The 18,591-nt window shown below is 33.0% G+C and overlaps 2 protein-coding genes across 2 annotated transcripts in view; both read right to left on the bottom strand.

The window, feature by feature from the left end:
• LOC134700538 (uncharacterized) overlaps positions 1–1,207 on the bottom strand; it is a 53,327-nt gene extending 52,120 nt beyond the window's left edge. Inside the window, exon 1 of the mRNA XM_063561921.1 lies at positions 890–1,207. Within this exon, the coding sequence (XP_063417991.1) occupies positions 890–1,207 (318 nt within the window). The remainder of the gene's footprint in view (positions 1–889) is intronic.
• The window catches only part of LOC134700530 (uncharacterized), a 356,413-nt gene that overhangs the window by 285,354 nt on the left and 52,468 nt on the right, over positions 1–18,591 (bottom strand). The gene's annotated exons all lie outside the window — the stretch shown is intronic.

The raw sequence follows: 18,591 nt of genomic DNA, 5'->3' as shown, positions 1-18,591 counted from the left end.
TCTACAAAAAAAAGAGCCAGTTCTTTAATATTTAGTTTAATTCTCCATGATGAAACGACCAATTTTTCAGTGTCCAGTAGCATCTTTTCTTCTTAAAATATTTCTCGCACAATGTCTGGACATCGGTGGACATGCAACATTGCAAACCCATATCACCGTTCACCCGTGATCGTAGATCTTAATTCAAATATTCTCACAATTTAATGTATTTTTTTTTCATTAGACAAAAGGTCCTTCAGTATAAGAAAGCTCATTTTAGAACACATTACTAGATTTACAAACGAACATCAACACTTAGACTATAGTCAAAAAGTAAGACAATAAATGAACAAAAGACAAATCCGGGTACAGATAAGACACATAACTAAAAACAATAGACCATCAACACTGAAAACTAAAAGTTAATTAGAAACATGGATTACGAAAAACATGCAAGGGCGACATTAGAGAAGAGAGAACTTGCTTATTACAAGACACTCGCCGTGAAAACAATTGATATGAAGACAAGATTTTATTTCAAATTTGTTTTTTGAAATTTCAAACATGAGGCATTGCCTCATTTGCCTCCATGTAGTTACGGCACTGACAAAAACTTATCATCACAAGCGGAAAGTTATTATTTTTCTGAAAAAGATCAATTAAAATCTCTCTACATACATTTGTATATACTTTCATTTACCTCATAGTTTGGCCCCACATCATACGTTTTAATCACGAAATGCCTTTTCAACACTATCTACAATTATGTAGAATATTGAATTCACCATGCTGGTGTTTTTTGCAAGTTTCTTAGTTTATAAGGATTATCCTTGGATATTTATACAAATTTTCCTTTATTTAACCAATGTTTAGACTCACTTAAATACTCGTCACAAATTTATGTTCTTACCAAATTTTCTTCATAGTTTGGCTCAACACCATACGTTTTCATCACAAAAGCTAGTCCTTCAGACGCTTTAACATTTTTCAAAGCTATCATAAGTCGGTAGATTGTTGACTTCACCTTGCCAGATTTCCATTTTATGAGAAGATTATGTATTTGACCATACAAATTCCTTGGATGGTTGACTATTGTCTCCTTAATGCTATTGATGCTAAGACCTAGTTCAACGCCTAAGTGAACAATGCAATCACCTATCAACTTCTTTTCTGTCAAACTACTGATTACATCATCTGACGGAACATCTTGTAGGCTGATTTTAGCCATTTCTGTAAAAAAACAAAAAGAACCCTAATTATTGGAATGACACATCGAAACATGATATTAAAAAAAATTCGTAAGGGTTCCGCGGAACCCAGTGTCTCGCCTATTTTTGCTGTAAATCACAGGCTCAACAACAATGAGGAAAAAAAACAATAACAATATTCCTCTTGTTACTATTTTATGATTGTAAGAAAATCTAAGTCCATTTAAAAGTAAATTACAGAAAAAAGGGAGTGATCTTTTGACAAACTTTACTTCTGGATACAATCTTATGATAACAAATAAGCTTCTGTCCAAGTTTGGTACAAACCCAGGATAGTTTAAGAAAGTTATTAAAATTTTAAAAACTTTAACCACAGAGTGAATGTAATGGTTCCCTGCAGAAAAACTAAGTCCATTTAAAAGTAAAATATGGAAAAAATGGATTTATTTATTTACAAAATTTACTTCTGGATACTATCTTATGATCATAAACAAGCTTCTGTCCAAGTTTGGTACAAACCCAGGATAGTTTAAGAAAGTTATTAAAATTCTAAAAATTGAACCACAGAGTGAATGTAATGTTTCCCCGCAGAAAAAAACTATTTAAGTCCATTTATAAGTAAAATACGGAAAAAAAGGAATTTTATTTTTACAAAATTTACTTCTGGATATTATCTTTTGATCTTAAACAAGCTTCTGTCCAAGTTTGGTACAAACCCAGGATAGTTTGAGAAAGTTATTAAAATTCTAAAAACTTTAACCATAGAGTGAATATTTTGTTTCCCTGCAGAAAAAACTAAGTCCATTTATAGTAAAAAACGGAAAAAATGGAATTTTATTTTTACAAAATTTACGTCTGGATACTATCTTATGATCATAAACAAGCTTCTGTCAAAGTTTGGTAGAAATCCAGTATAGTTTAAGAAAGTTATCAAAATTTCAAAAACTTTAACCACAGAGTGAATATTTGTTGACGCCGCCGACGACGCCGACGCCGACGGAATGTAGGATCGCTTAGTCTCGCTTTTTCGACTAAAGTCGAAGGCTCGACAAAAATCATTTATCCTCATTTTTGAGTAATAAAATCAAAATGAATTAAAAACAAAGGTTTACTCAATCCTCAACTTTCATATCCTGTACTGAAATGCAGATACATGTGTACCTTAACAAGAGTGCACATACTGACATGTCTCGCCTTCTTTACTAATCATTGATATTATTTTGATAGTCCTCAGAATATAGCTTTATTACAACTGTCCATTAAAATTACATTAACCAAGATAACTAAACAAAGACCAATGAACCATGAAAATGAGGTCAAGGTCAGATGAACCATACCAGGCTGACATGTACAGCTAACATTATGCTTCCATAAAACAAATATAGTTGACCTAATACTTATAGTTTAAGAATAGACCAAACCACAAAAACTTAACACTGAGCAATGAACCGTGAAAAGGTCAAGGTCAAATAAAACCTGCTCGACTAATATATAGATCATAAAATATTTCCATACACTTAATATAGTTGACCAATGGCATATAGCATCAGATAAAAAGACCAAAACTGAAAAACTTAACTTTGACCACTGAACCATGAAAATGAGGTCAAGTTCAGATGACATCTGTCCGCTAGACATGTTCACCTTACAATCATTCCATACAACAAATATAGTAGACCTCTTGTATAAAATATGAGAAAAACAGACCCAAACACAAAAACTTAACTATAACCACTGAACCATGAAAATGAGGTCAAGGTCAGATGACACCTGCCAGTTGGACATGTACTCCTTACAGTCCTTCCATACACCAAATATACTAGCCCTATTACTTATAGTATCTGAGATATGGACTTGACCACCAAAACTTAACCTTGTTTACTGAGGCATGAAATGAGGTCGAGGTCACGTGAAAACTGTATGACGGGAATGAGGACCTTGCAAGGTACGCACATACCAAATATAGTAATCCTTATACTTATAATAAGAGAGAATTCAACATTACAAAAAATCTTAACACTGAACCATAAAAATGAGGTCAAGGACATTGGACATGTGACTGACGGAAACTTCGTAACATGAGGCATCTATATACAAAGTATGAAGCATCCAGGTCTTCCACCTTCTAAAATATAAAGCTTTTAAGAAGTGAGCTAACACCGCCGCCGCCGCCGTAGCCGCCACCGCCGCATCACTATCTCTATGTCGAGCTTTCTGCAACAAAAGTTGCAGGCTCGACAATAAAATGAATCATGTTGTTTGTGTGTGTACTTGAAAAAATTATATAAAGTAAGATACAAATCAAATATTGAAGATATGAGTATATGTCAATGAATCAGCCACTTAATAATAAAAGTACACCTACTTGCTAACGTTTGATCCTCTCTGTGTACCTGAAATATGTCAAAGGTACAAGAATGCATCAAATGAATTAAAAAAAAGTCTTAAATAGTATCAAAGAGCAAATATAAAACTAGAAAATGTGTACTGTAGATTGTTATGTTATCACGAGACGTTAAATGGTTAAATTCAGTAAATACAATGGGATGTGTTTTAATAATACAATATGTATATAATGGCCGTTTGGAATTTATTTTCGTCAACATACTTTGCACAATGTTAAGTTAACATCCACTTCATCATAGAATTTTATTGGTGATAGATGTCTTTAGTTGTCACAAAAAAAAAAATATAACATTGTAACAAAAATTTTACAGAAAAAAAAATTAATCATTTTATGTATCCAACCTGACAAAGATAATGCTGTCGTTCAATAGCCTTCAGTGCAGTCTGCAATTTCCTAAATGTTGCAGTCATTTGGTCACTTTCTGTTTTATCCCTCCATTCACAAAGCCCCATCAACATAAAATCCATAGGATTTGAAAAATAACGAAAATTTAAGTTGTCAAGATCAGTTTTTTCCATTCCAAGTTTAATGAAGAAGTTGTAGAAGTCCACAATACCGATTTTTCTTGCTAATTGCACGAAATGATTATTATCTGGTTTCAAGTCTAGTGTTTCTGTTTCAGGACCTGGAAGGGTAAATTAGTTTTTTTAACTTAATGAGGGTATAAATGTCATCATTAATGACCCCGTTAGTCATAATCATGACATTATTTATGTCTTCTTCTTTTTTTTTCTTTTTTTTGTTACTTCAGTAAAATGTTTAGTTTTTGCAGTAAGTTTCTCTTTTTTTTCAAAATTTGTTTCATCAGTAGTGTTTTGATTTAAATATTTTCAAACCCACAAAAATCAATAATTGAATAAAAACAAAACAATCCATAACACCAAAATATAATAAACTGCCCGCAGAGGTCCAGCCCTGAACAATTGGGGAAAAAATGGACACAATATTCAAGCTTAATACAGGTCTGCATTTGGATTGTAATTGAATATTTGAAATACTATAGGTTTCTGAATAAATTTAGTCAAAGAACTTGAAATTGGTTATATAAATTGAATTTATATTCAATTAAAGATTTCTTGTTGTTGTGCAATACACTGTGCTGTTGCGCAATACTTAGTAAATCTGTTGTCAAACTATTAACAAATAAAGTTCAATAACTTCTCAATGTTATATCAGAAAGTTATAAAAAAAACATAAAGGGAGGTTATCTTAATAGATATAAATCAGTCATCAAAGTTCCATGAAAACTTCTCTATGCACTTTAAGGATATGGTCCAAAAACTTGACAAATACCCCTTTTTATTTAAAATAAAATCTTATAACTCAGAAACGTTAAATCTAAAATTTATAAAAATCAAAAGGGAACTTAATTACAACAATGGATATAAACAATTAAACAAAGTTTCATTAACAACAGTGCACACACTGAAATGTCTCGCGTTCCTTACTAATCGTTGATATTATGTTGATAGTTCTAAATATAAAGCTTTTTTACAACTGTCCCATAAACTTAACATTAACCATGAAAACTATAGATTGACCAATGTCCCATGAAAATGAGGTCAAGGTCAGATAAATCATGCCAGGCAGGCATGAACAGCTACAAAATCTTCCATACAACAAATATAGTTCACCTATTGTTATAGTTTAAGAAAAACTGACCAAAACACAAAAACTTAACACTGAGCAATAAACCGTAAAAATGAGGTCAAGGTCAAATAAAACCTGTGCGACTTACATAAAGATAATAAAATATTTCCATACACCAAATATAGTTGAACCATGACATATAGTATTAGAAAAAAAGACCAAAACTCAATAACTTAACTTTGACTACTGAACCATGAAAATAAGGTCAAGGTCATATGACACCTACCAGCTAGTCATGTACACCTTACAATCATTCCATACACCAAATAAAGTAGACCTATTGCATATAGTATAAGAAAAACAAATTAAAACACAAAAACTAAACTATAACCACTGAACCATGAACATACATGGGATTCTTCCGGCGGGAGTCAAAATCTCCCGCTTTTCAGACCCTCTTCTGTCCCTCCCGTTAAAATTTGAAATCTTCCGCTTTTTAAAAATGTCAACCTACAAAATTGATATAGACAGAGAAAAAGTCTGAGAAAATCAAAATTGATATGGGAAAAGTCAGAGAAAAACGGAGGTTTCCTGTCATTGATTTTGTGTTAAAGGTAAAATAGGTAAAATTTGCCTGAGGTGTTTAGGATTAGGCTGTTTATACAACAATAAATTAAAGATAATAGGCAATTACCTGCTAGTTTAAGACACAAGCCTGGTTGATCTAAAGTGAAATATTGACAACGGATTAAATTGTACAAATTGTATAAACTATATATACAGTGGAGATCACTTCTAACCTCTCATTAGAACTGTCCGAATATCTGTTATAGAACTGTTCTAACCTGTCCTAGAACAGTTCTAAGTAGAACTGTCAGAATCAGTTCTAGGTAGAACTGACTAAATCAGTTCTAGGTAGAACTGTCATGATCAGTTCCAGGTAGAACTGTCATAATCAGTTCTAGGGTAGAACTCTCTAAATCAGTTCTAGGTAGAACTGTACAAATCAGTTCTAACCGTAGAACTGTCAGCAGAACTGACCAAATCAGTCAGGACTGTAGAACAGTTCTAAATGACGTCACTGCAGTAAGGGCACTTTAGAATTTAGAAGAAATAAATCACTTCCAATTACTTTGCTATATAATAGCATTTTCTATATTTTTTTTTAAGTGAATTTCTTCGTTCCCCGTTTTATACAGTCTCTTCATAAATATAACTCTGCATTTAATTCATGGAATTTTAATCGTAATTTACCTTGTTTGCCTTGGATTTACATTCATTTAAGATTCTGTTTTGACAAATGTTCAAAGGAAAATTGTATAGTGGATGAATTATGAGATATTAATGAAAAAAGTGATGTATTATAACGTAAAAAAAACTATATGTATTTGCAACATCTCGTCAATTTAGCCAGAAATATCCATAACGATTATAAATGATATCTGGAAGTCTGAACTCAGAAAAATATACTCATCTGAACATGAATGAAACATTTGCCCCTGGACGTTCGGCTACAAACAAAATCATGCATTTTTCTTTGCCTTCTTCAAATTATATTAACAGTATACTATTCCAAGAAGAGAACTTCCCATACATGTACTTTTTATTTTAAAATAAAGTATATGAATCAGTCATGTGAGTGTTGGATGATGCCGTAAAATAGTTTTGTTCAAAAATAAAAAAACATTTAATTTACAAACCTGAGACTACTATATACATGATATAGTAGTCTCAGCCCAAACTTACGGACTAAAATAGTCACTTTAGTGACGGTTCATTATTATAGATACAGAGAGGAAATAACGGCGCGCTAAATTTTTAAATATGTTATAAATACACCTTATCGCTATGTGTCTGCCATTACTGGATATCACACAGGTTCCCGTAAAAATTTAACTTCATAAAACAAAATATCTGACGCCACAATGGACAAGTGATTATTTGTTGTATACTTCAAAAATTCAAGAGGCCGGGTCAGCCAGGATTAGCAACAAGGTGTATTGTGACCAATTGTAACCAAAGTTGGTGTCATTTTTGTCATATGATCCGTCCTGACATAGAAATATTATTGGTTTACAATGAAGGAGGCCATATATATTTACATGATAAGTGTAAATAAGTTCCGTTTTGGTTGATGTGGTCAAATAATTTTGTTAAAACGACTCAGTCTGATACATGTATATCGAAACTACTGAAATTTGTTTACATTTCAATATTTTGAATAAAAAGAGGACTTGTAGAAAATTGCTGGTACTCTAAATTGATGTGGAATTTTTTTTGTAGCCAATGTGTTACAATATTGCTGTTATTTGAATTATACAATCCATCGTGATATGTAACTATTAGTGATTTACTATACGGCTATATATATATATATATATATTAAGATTTACATTATAAAGTGTAAATATGGTAAGTTTTGGTAGATGCTGTCCCATATGGTCAGTTTTGGTTGATGCTGTCACATATGGTCAGCATACCTAACAACTTTTCAAAATGCCCATAAGGGTTTTGCGTGCAAGATGGCTGTCATAGTCCTAAAAAAAACTTTAAGGGGGCCTGCAAATACATTTAAATGTTGTTTTTTGGCATCTTTATACTTTTATCAGCCTAACGTCATTGTAAAATTAATTGTTTTGTTTAAATTGTGGACAAAATTGCTCCTTCAAAATTTCAATTTGGGAGCCTCCATGGGGGGAATCACCCACAAATAGTGACAGTTGGCAGGTATGGGTCAGTTTTGGTTGATGCTGTCAAATATGGTCAGTTTTCATGGTTTTGGGTGATGCGGACCAATAATTTTGTTATATCCATGAGTCAGTCTGAGATATCAAAACTACTGAAATTAGTGTACGATTCAAAATTTTGATTAAAAAGAGGACATGCTGGCACGATAAACTGATGTGAGCATAATTTTGTTTTCCAATATTGCTTTCATTTATATTAAATAATCCATCCTGTTAATGTATCCTGTAATCTTTTTGATTCTCTTATAAAACCAATTTTAACATATAATGCTGAAATATCACACATGGATACATATCAATCTTATTATAGAGCAAAAGGCAGATTAAAATCTCAAAACAAAGATATAGATAATTTCCAATATTTGGATAAGACTCCCTATAATATAGATCATTTGTATTAGTTTGATTATACACTCCATCCTTACATAAAAATATTCCAGATTTACTATATGACTATAAGAGTTACCTAAAAAAGAGCAAATATGGTCAGTTTTGGTTGATGTTGTCAAATATGGTTAGTTTTGGTTGATGCTGTCAAATATGGTCAGTTTTGATTGATGCAGACAAATAATTTTGTTACATGAGTCAGTCTGAATGAAAACTACTGATATTTGTTTCTGATGCGATATTTTGAATAAAGATAGGAAATGCTGGCACCCTCAATTGATGCAAAGAAAAAAATGTCATTGATTTCCAATATTGCAGTTATTTAAATACTACAGTCCCTCTCGACCTAAAATTATAACTGAATTGCTGTGCAGCTATATAGATTGACATAATAAAAAACAAATATGGTAAGTTTTGGTTGATGCAGTCGAAAGATTTTATTACACGACTCAGTCTGAAGTATAAAAACTACTGATATTTGTTTATGATTCAATATTTTGAATAAAACGAGGACATGCTCATTAGAAGATCAAGGGAAGGAGGTCCAGGGGTTGGAACACCACTTTTTTTTTTTAACATCAATGCATTTGAAAGGGAGCATATAGTTGGACTTCCCACACCCAGCCTTTTAATAAACAGCTGTGCCATGAGCGCATGATACGCCCGACGTCATGTGTGGAAGTTTTATGCAATAATCATAAATAGTTTCTGAGAAAGTTTTAAGCAATAAGCAATAACCATATATTGTTTTTGAGACACGGCTGGACATGTGAAACCCCCAACCCTGGTTTTTTTTACAAAAAACTAAATATCACTTAAATAAAATTTTGAATAAAAAAAAAAAGTATACAGATCATTAGATTAATATAACAAAGAAGTGTGTAAAGTTTTAATCATACATTGTTTTTGAGATACGGCACAACATGTAAAAAAAACCTCCCCCTTTTTTTTACAAAATACTCAATAACTCAAAAATGAAATTTTGAATCATCACCAAAAAATATACAGATTTTTAGATTAATATAACAAAGACATGTGTAAAGTTTTAAGCAATAATCATAAATCGTTTTTTGAGATATGGTGCGACATGTAAAAAAACCCTCCCTTTGACGGGCGTATAAAAATGGCTAGATCTGCCCCTGCATGCTGGCACTATAAATTAATGCGAAGAAAATCGTATTCCAAAATTGCTGTAACTTGTATATTACAGTCCCTCTAGACCTAAATTTAAAACTGAAGTACTGTGCAGCTAAATATATTTGCAGAAAGAAAAAGCAAATAATGGCAGTGTAGATTGATGCGGTCAAAAGATTTTTGTTAAACAGGTCGTCCGAGGTATGAAATCTACTCGTAAACTGATATTATATTGGTTAATGAGGTTCGATAATTTTGTTATGTGATAACGAGCCATCCTGACTCCCGGAATAACAAATGTAAAACAATTCAAATAATAATGCCCCCCACCCCACCCTAATACTAACGGCCTAATTAATGTACAGAAAATGAAAGAAAAACAAGTAATTTATGTAACACATCAACAAAAGAAAATCACTGAATTACATGCTCCTGACATGGAACGGGCACATACATGCAGAATATGGCGGGGTTAACAGGTTAAACATGTTCTCTTGCCGATTATAAATCTGAAATAAAACCGGCAAAATAGCAAAACTCTATATAATTTAAATTGTTTTTTTACCCCAGCCTTTATATAATTAAGGCAAAGAGTTCTTAAAACTTATAAATCAACTCTAGCAGTAGAATTTATAAATCAATTTTAGACGTAGAATTTATAAATCAATTCTGGCCGTCAAAACGACAGCAAACCGGATTTGTTAACATTTATTTGTGTCCTGGCAATATCAAAAGAACCATTACTGATGAATGGTGAAAGTGAAAATCGTCAATATCAAATTTGACCTCCATTTTGTCATCAGTATCAACATATTAAAATTTGAAAAGCTTAGATTGAATGGTTCATTAGTAAATGCAACAACATGAATGGAAACACCATTTTACGATCTTTCAAGAACCATAACTCCTGAACGGTAAAAGTCAAAATCGTCATTATCGAACTTGACCCCTATTTTGTCATCAGTAACAACATATAAAATTTTCAAAAGCTTTGGTTGAATGGTTCATGAGAAAATGCACGGACACGACTGGAAACACCATTTTTCAACCTTTCAAGAACCATAACTCCTGAACGGTAAAAGTCAAAATCGTCATCATTGAACTTGACCTCTTTTTTGTCATCAGTAACAACATATAAAAATTTGGGAAGCTTTGGTAGAACAGTGCATGTGTAAATGCACGGACACGACTGGAAACTCCATTTTTCAATCTTTCAAGAACCATAACTCCTGAACGGTAAAAGTCAAAATTATTGAACTTGACCTCCATTTTGTCATCAGTATCAACATATTAAAATTTTAAAAGCTTTGGTTGAACGGTTCATGAGTTAATGCACGGACAACATTTGATTGCCGCCCGCCCGACCAACCGCCCGACCGACCAGCCGCCCGGCCGCCCGCCGTACATCCCCAAATTAATAACCGACATTTTGGCACAAAAATCCCGTTAAAAATCAATTCTAGCCGTAGAATTAGAAACCAATTCTAACTGTAGAACTGTTCTTGAAGTAGAACTGACCAAATATTTGGTCAGTTCTAGCTAGAACTGTCTCAAACTGTTCTAGGGTAGAACTGTCAGGATCAGTTCTAGGTACAACTGTCCAAATCAGTTCTAGGTAGAACTGTCCAAATCAGTTCTAGGTAGAACTGTCCAAATCAGTTCTCGGTAGAACTGACCAAATCAGTTCTAGCTAGAACAGTTCTAACATAGAACTGACTAAAAGGTGTCAGGCTGACAGTTCTACATACTGTTCTAGAACAGTTCTCCTGACAGATTTAATGAGAGGTTAGAAGTGATCTCAACTGTATATCATGTATATAGCTAGAGGCTTTAAAGAGCCTGTGTCGCTCACCTTGGTCTATGTGAATATTAAACAAAGGAAGCAGATGGATTCATGACAAAATTGTGTTTTGGTGATGGTGATGTGTTTGTACATCTTATTTTACTGAACATTCTTGCTGCTTACAATTATCTCTATCTATAATGAACTTGGCCCAGTAGTTTCAGTGGAAAATGTTATTTCAAATTTACAAATTTTATGAAAATTGTTAAAAATTACAATGACAATAACTCCTAAGGGGTCAATTGACCATTTCCGTCATGTTGACTTATTTTTAAATCTTACTTACTTTGCTGAACATTATTGGTGTTTACAGTTTATCTCTATCTATAATAATACATGTAATATTCAAAATAATAACCAACAACAGCAAAATTTCCTTAAAATTACCAATTCAGGGCAGCAACCCAACAACGGGTTGTCCGATTTATCTGAAAATTTCAGGGCAGATAGATCTTGACCTGATAAACAATTTTTCCCCTTGTCAGATTTTCTCTAAATGTTTGTTTTTTGAGTTATGAGCCAAAAACTGAATTTTACCCCTATGTTCTATTTTTTGCAGTGGCAGCCATCTTGGTTCGATGGCCCGGTCACCGGACATATTTTTTAAACTAGATACCCCAAAGATGATTGTGGCCAAGTTTGGACTAATTTGTCCCAGTAGTTTCAGAGGAGAAGATTTTTGTAAAACATTACTAATATTTACGAAAAATGGTTAAAAATTGACTATAAAGGACAATAACACCTAAAGGGGTCAACTGACCATTTCCGTCATGTTGACTTATTTGTAGATCTTACTCTGCTGAACATTCTTGCTGTTTCCAGTTTATCTCTATCTATAATAATATTCAAAATAATACCCAAAAAACAGCAAAATTTCCTGAAAATTACCATTTCAAGGGCAGCAACCCAACAACGGGTTGTCCGATTTATCTGAAAATTTCAGGGCAGATAGATCTTGACCTGAAAAGAATTGTACCCAGGTCATATTTGCTCTAAAGGCTTTGGTTTTTGAGTTATAAGTCAAAAACTGCATTTTACTCCTATGTTCTATATTTAGCCTTGGCGGCCATCTTGGTTGGTTGGCTGGGTCACCGGACACATTTTTTTTAAAAACTAGATACCACAATGATGATTGTGGCCAAGTTTGATTTAATTTGTCCCAATAGTTTCAGAGGAAAAGATTTTTGTAAAAGTTAATGACGACGACGACGACGACGAAGACAAACGACGGACGCAAAGTGATGGAAAAAGCTGACTTGGCCCTTCGGACCAGGTGAGCTAAAAAACAATTAAATTCAATGCTGTAGAAAACATGGAACATTTACTGAACCTCAAAGACAAATGAAATCAACTCAAATATGAAATTTATGGCTTGTGTTCTACCCAAGCCAATGGAATACCTATATAAGTATAGTTGTCTGGGACAATTCTAAAATTTTAGAATTTGACAAAATGCAAACCGTATTTTTTCATCAAATACCCTAGCAGCAATAAAAGAAGACTAAGTATCTAGCTAAATTCAACTCTGCAGTTTAAACACACAACAAAACCATCGCGTACGTCGATAAAAAATCTCGTTATGAGGCCAAATCTCCAGCTTAAAATTTCCAAATCTCCAGTTGTGGCTTGAAACTGCATGAAAATGAGGTCAAGGTCAGATGACACCTGCCAGTTGGACATGTACACCTTACAGTCCTTCCATACATCAAATATACTACACCTATTGCTTATAGCATCTGAGATATGGACTGGACCACCAAAACTTAACCTTGTTCACTGATCCATGAAATGAGGTCGAGGTCAAATGAAAACTGTCTGACAGGCATGGGGACCTTGCAAGGTACGCACATACCAAATAAAGTTATCCTATTACTTATAAGAGAGAATTTAACATTACAAAAAAATTTAACTTTTTTTTCAAGTAGTCACTGAACCATGAAAATGAGGTGAAGGACATTGGACATGCGACTGACGGAAACTTCGTAACATGAGGCATCCATATACAAAGTATGAAACATCCAGGTCTTCCACCTTCTAAAATATAAAGTGTTTAAGAAGTTAGCTAACGCCGCCGCCGCCGCCGGATCACTATCCCTATCTCGAGCTTTTTGCGACAAAAGTTCTTGTCCGAAAACTAGAAAATCCCCTTTTTGTAATAAATAAAACCCCATAAATCGTAAACGTAGTCTAAAGTTTATAAAAATCAATAGGGAGCTCATGTCGATAGAAATAAACAATTCACCAAAGTTTCTTGCAAATTGGTGAAAGCATTCTCGAGTTCTTGTCCGAAAACTGGAAAATTCCCTTTTTGTAATGAATAAAATCCCATAAATCGTAAACGTATAGTCTGAAATTTATAAAAAACGAAAGGGAGTTATGTCAATAGATATAAATAATTCACCAAAGTTTCATGCATATTGGTTAAAGTGTTTTTGAGTTAATGTCCGAAAACTTGAAAATCACCCAATTATTATGATAATAAACCCCAAAACTAGGAAACTGAAAATCTAAAATTCATAAAAATACGAAAGGGAGCTCAGGTCAATAGATATAAACATTTCATTAAAGTTTCATGTGAATTGGTTAAAGTGTTTTTGAGTTATTGTCCGACATGTTGACGATTAATTGATTGATTGTTGGTTGCTTAACGTCCAGTGGGACATGTTGACGACGGACGGACGGACAACAGTATACCATAATACGTCCCGTAAACGGGCGTTAAAAAAAAAAAACGTTGTATGCCTGTACATCAGATACATAACAACTGTTACATAATTAATTAACATCAACTATTTAAAAAACAACAGTTTTTCAATACTATGAACCACACCAATTATATCTTATACCTTGCTTGACCATTCATATATATTCAGAATACTGCGTGAAATTTAATATTCATAGATCCTATTTGAAAAAGTTACATCACATCATAATTCAGTAATTTGGTGAAGCCTTCGGTAATATTCTTGAATGAGTAATTTTGTGCTGCGTATATTGTTTTTTTTTTCTAATTCAGAACTGATTTGTTTTCAAACTTTGTAACTGCCTTAGTCAATGCACCGTGAAGAACATGTATAGCCTTACTTTCCCTGTAAGCATTCCTTTGACTTAGTAAGATATGAAAAACTCAGTTATGTAAAGGATGACTTGCCTCGTTTATTGGAAACAAGTTGCAGGTGAAAAAACTCTTACAAACATATGAAAACAACCATTTTTGAATTTCATGCGCCTAAAGCGCTTTTCTGGATTTACCTTCATCAGGAACGCTCAACGTTGAATATTTGAAATCCACTTTAAATGTATGTAATTTTATTACCTTTACAATTCGAGTCACAATTCTTCTTATTCTGAAAATAAACAAATACAAATGATCAGCTTTTAGTTTGCCTTCATCCTGTTTAAAAGAAATACTTACTCAATCTTTAAAGAAGGTCAGTTAACATGGTTAAGGGCTAATTTGGAAGTACATCTGATGAAAGATTTTTGACATTTTTTAAACACTTCATCCGATTCAATTGGTTATTGTAAAAGATTTTGACTGACTTGGTCGTTAAAAACGCTCAAATTAAAGCTTAAATATGAAAAATCTACCAAATATACCATTTAACATCACTTTTCAGATGATTTTTGTCTAAAGCAGAAGTGGCCGCATTCGCATTCATGTTCACTCTCAACATTTATATATCTTATGTATTATCATTAAATACAACATATACTATTCAACTATTAAGAATGAATACAAGTGCGGCGACTTCCATTTTAGACAAAAAACGTCTGAAAATTAGCACAAATGTTTCAATTGGGAAGATATCAGTATTTTTGCATGAAATAATGATGCTAGTACCTGATGTATGTCCATTGTTTTATCAAAAACAACCCATATTTATGTAACAAAAGTATGTTACTTTCACAAAACTAGAGGCTCTAAAGAGCCTGTGTCGCTCACCTTGGTCTATGTGCATATTAAACAAAGGACACAAATGGATTCATGACAAAATTGTATTTTGGTGATGGTGATGTGTTTGAAGTTCTTACTTTACTGAACGATTTTGCTTCTTACAATTATATCTATCATGAACTTTGCCCATTAGTAACAGAGAACTATATTTGGTAAAAATTTACATAAATTTACCAAATTAATGAAAATTGTTAAAAATTGACTATAAAGGGCAATAACTCCTTAAGGGGTCAATTGACCATTTAGGTCATGTTGACTTATTTGTAGATCTTACTTTGCTGAACATTATTGCTGTTTACAGTTTATCGCTATCTATAATAGTATGCAAGATAACCAAAAACGGCAAAATTTCTTTAAAAATTACCAATTGGAGGGCAGCAACCCAACAACCAGTTGTCTAATTCATCTGAAAAATTCAGGGCAGATAGATTTTGACTTGATTAACAATTTAACTTCTTGTCAGATTTGCTCTAGATGCTTTGGTTTCATAGTTATAAGCAAAAAACTGCATTTTACCCCTATGTTCTATTTTTAGCCGTGGCGGCCATCTTGATTGAATGGCCAGGTCATCGGACACATTTTTCAAACTAGATACCCCAAAGATGATTGTGGCCTAGTAGTTTCAGTGGAGATTTTGTAAAAGATTACTTTAATTTACGAAAAATGGTTAAAAATTGACTATAAAGGGCAATAACTCCTAAAGGGGTCAACTGACCAATTTGGTCATGTTGACTTATTTGTAGATCTTACTTTGCTGAACATTATTGCTGTTTACAGTTTATCTCTATCTATAATAATATTCAAGACAATAACCAAAAACAGCAAAATTTCCTCAAAATTACCAATTCAGGGGCAGCAACCCAACAACCGATTGACCGATTTATCTGAAAAATTTAGAGCAGATAGATATTGACCTGATAAACATTTTTACCACTTGTCAGATTTGCTCTAAATGCTTTGGTTTTTGAGTTATAAGCCAAAAACTGCATTTTACCCCTTTGTTCTATTTTTAGCCGTGGCGGCCATCTTGGTTGGTTGACCAGGTCACGCCACACATTTTTTAAACTAGATACCCCAAAGATGATTGTGGCCAAGTTTGGATTAATTTGGCCAAGTAGTTTCAGAGGAGAAGATTTTTGTAAAAGATAACTTTAATTAACGAAAAATGGTTAAAAATTGACTATAAAGGGCAATAACTCCTAAACGGGTCAACTGACCATTTTGGTCATGTTGACTTATTTGTAGATCTTACTTTGCTGAACATTATTGCTGTTTACACTTTATCTCTAACTATAATAATATTCAAGATAATAACCAAAAACAGCAAAATTTCTTCAAAATTACCAATTCAGGGGCAGCAACCCAACAACCGATTGACCGATTCATCTGAAAATTTCAGGGCAGATAGATCTTGACCTGATAAACATTTTTACCCCATGTCAGATTTGCTCTAAATGCTTTGGTTTTTGAGTTATAAGCCAAAAACTGCATTTTACCCCTATGTTCTATTTTTAGCCGTGGCGGCCATCTTGGTTGGTTGACCGGGTCACGCCACACATTTTTTAAACTAGATACCCCAATGATGATTGTGGCCAAGTTTGGTTTGATTTGGCCCAGTAGTTTCAGAGGAGAAGATTTTTGTAAAAGTTAACGACGACGGACGACGACGACGACGGACGACGGACGACGACGGACGACGACGGACGACGGACGACGGACGCCAAGTGATGAGAAAAGCTCACTTGGCCCTTCGGGCCAGGTGAGCTAATAAAAAGTGAAAGTTAACAATTTAACAACTTTGTAAAAACGCTATATTGTTGGGCCATCAAAAGTTGTGTGATTTTTTTCTATCGCTGTGTTGTCTGTACACTTTGTACACTTACTAACAATTATTGATAGGTATTTCCCGCATCATTAGCTTTGGTCATTTTATTTTTCATTTTGTGATTATTTGTAGACTGCCAAACTTGAAAATTGTCACAAGTTTTATAAATAACATTTTTATCATCTAGCTAGTTATATCAAACAACCTTTTTAAGCTTTTCTAAAGCAGTCATTATTGATTTGATAATGACTACTGTCAATTACATGATTTACGGTTGGAGTTATTGGAAAAACAGTTGGCAAATGCAGTTGTATGCATACTGTACTGTAGATGGTGAAGATATTTTAGTCAACTTTGAATTTTGTGGTAGTTCTTTCTATAAACCAGATGCTCCGCAGGGCGTAGCTTAATACGACCGCAGAGGTTGAACCCTGAACGGTTGGGGCAAGTATGGACACAACATTCAAGCTGGATTCAGCTCTAAATTTGGATTGTGATTAAATAGTTGACACAGCATAGGTTTCTGACACAGAATGAATGTGTTCTAATGAACTTAAAATTTTTGTTTTCTCTTAGAGCAATTCCCTATGCTGTTGAATATTAATCCTCTCAAAAAAATGTTTGAAGAAATTTTCTTTTTATTTATGAAATTTCAAATGAGAAAAATTGAACCCAATTTTTTTAATCACATCCCCCTTTCCCTTATTCCAAAACTAAACCCAATTAAAATTTCTAATGGAGTTTGCAACAATAACTACTCATTTAAATACATCATAAAATAATAAGATGTAAAAAAACTGCTTGTTATCACTGAATGGTAAAGATTATTTTAATTTATCAGTTGATAGCTAGTAAAAAGTGAATATACATTGTATATTGTATATAACAAAGATTTAAGTTGATTCTGGACAAAGAAAGATAACTCCAATTAAAAAAAATCTTGCTATTGCACAATATTGTGCAATTAGATATTTCTTGCTTACTATTCTGGACAAAGAAAGATAACTCTAATTAAAAAAAAAATTGCTATTTCACAATATTGTGCAATTAGATATTTCTTGCCATTGCGCAATACTGTGCAATTGAAAAGACTTGCTATTGCACAATACTTAATATAATAATTTTAGATCCTGATTTGGACCAACTTGAAAACTGGGCCCATAATCAAAAATCTAAGTACATGTTTGGATTCAGAATATCAAAGAACCCCAAGATTTCAATTTTTGTTAAAATCAAATTAAGTTTAATTTTGGCCCCTTTGGACTTTAATGTAGACCAATTTGAAAACAGGACCAAAAATGAAGAATGTACATACACAGTTAGATTTGGCATATCAAAGAACCCCATTTAATAAATTTTTGATGAAATCAAACAAAGTTTAATTTGGGACCCCGATTTGGACCAACTTGAAAACTGGGCCAATAATCAAGAATCTAAGTACATTTTTAGATTCAGCATATCAAAGAACCAAACCGATTCATTTTTTGTCAAAATCAAACTAAGTTTAATTTTG

This window comes from Mytilus trossulus, unplaced genomic scaffold, assembly GCF_036588685.1.
Source record: "Mytilus trossulus isolate FHL-02 unplaced genomic scaffold, PNRI_Mtr1.1.1.hap1 h1tg000158l__unscaffolded, whole genome shotgun sequence".
NCBI lineage: Eukaryota > Metazoa > Mollusca > Bivalvia > Mytilida > Mytilidae > Mytilus > Mytilus trossulus.
Note: the sequence above shows the minus strand (reverse complement) of the source record. Positions and strands in the feature narration are given on the sequence as shown.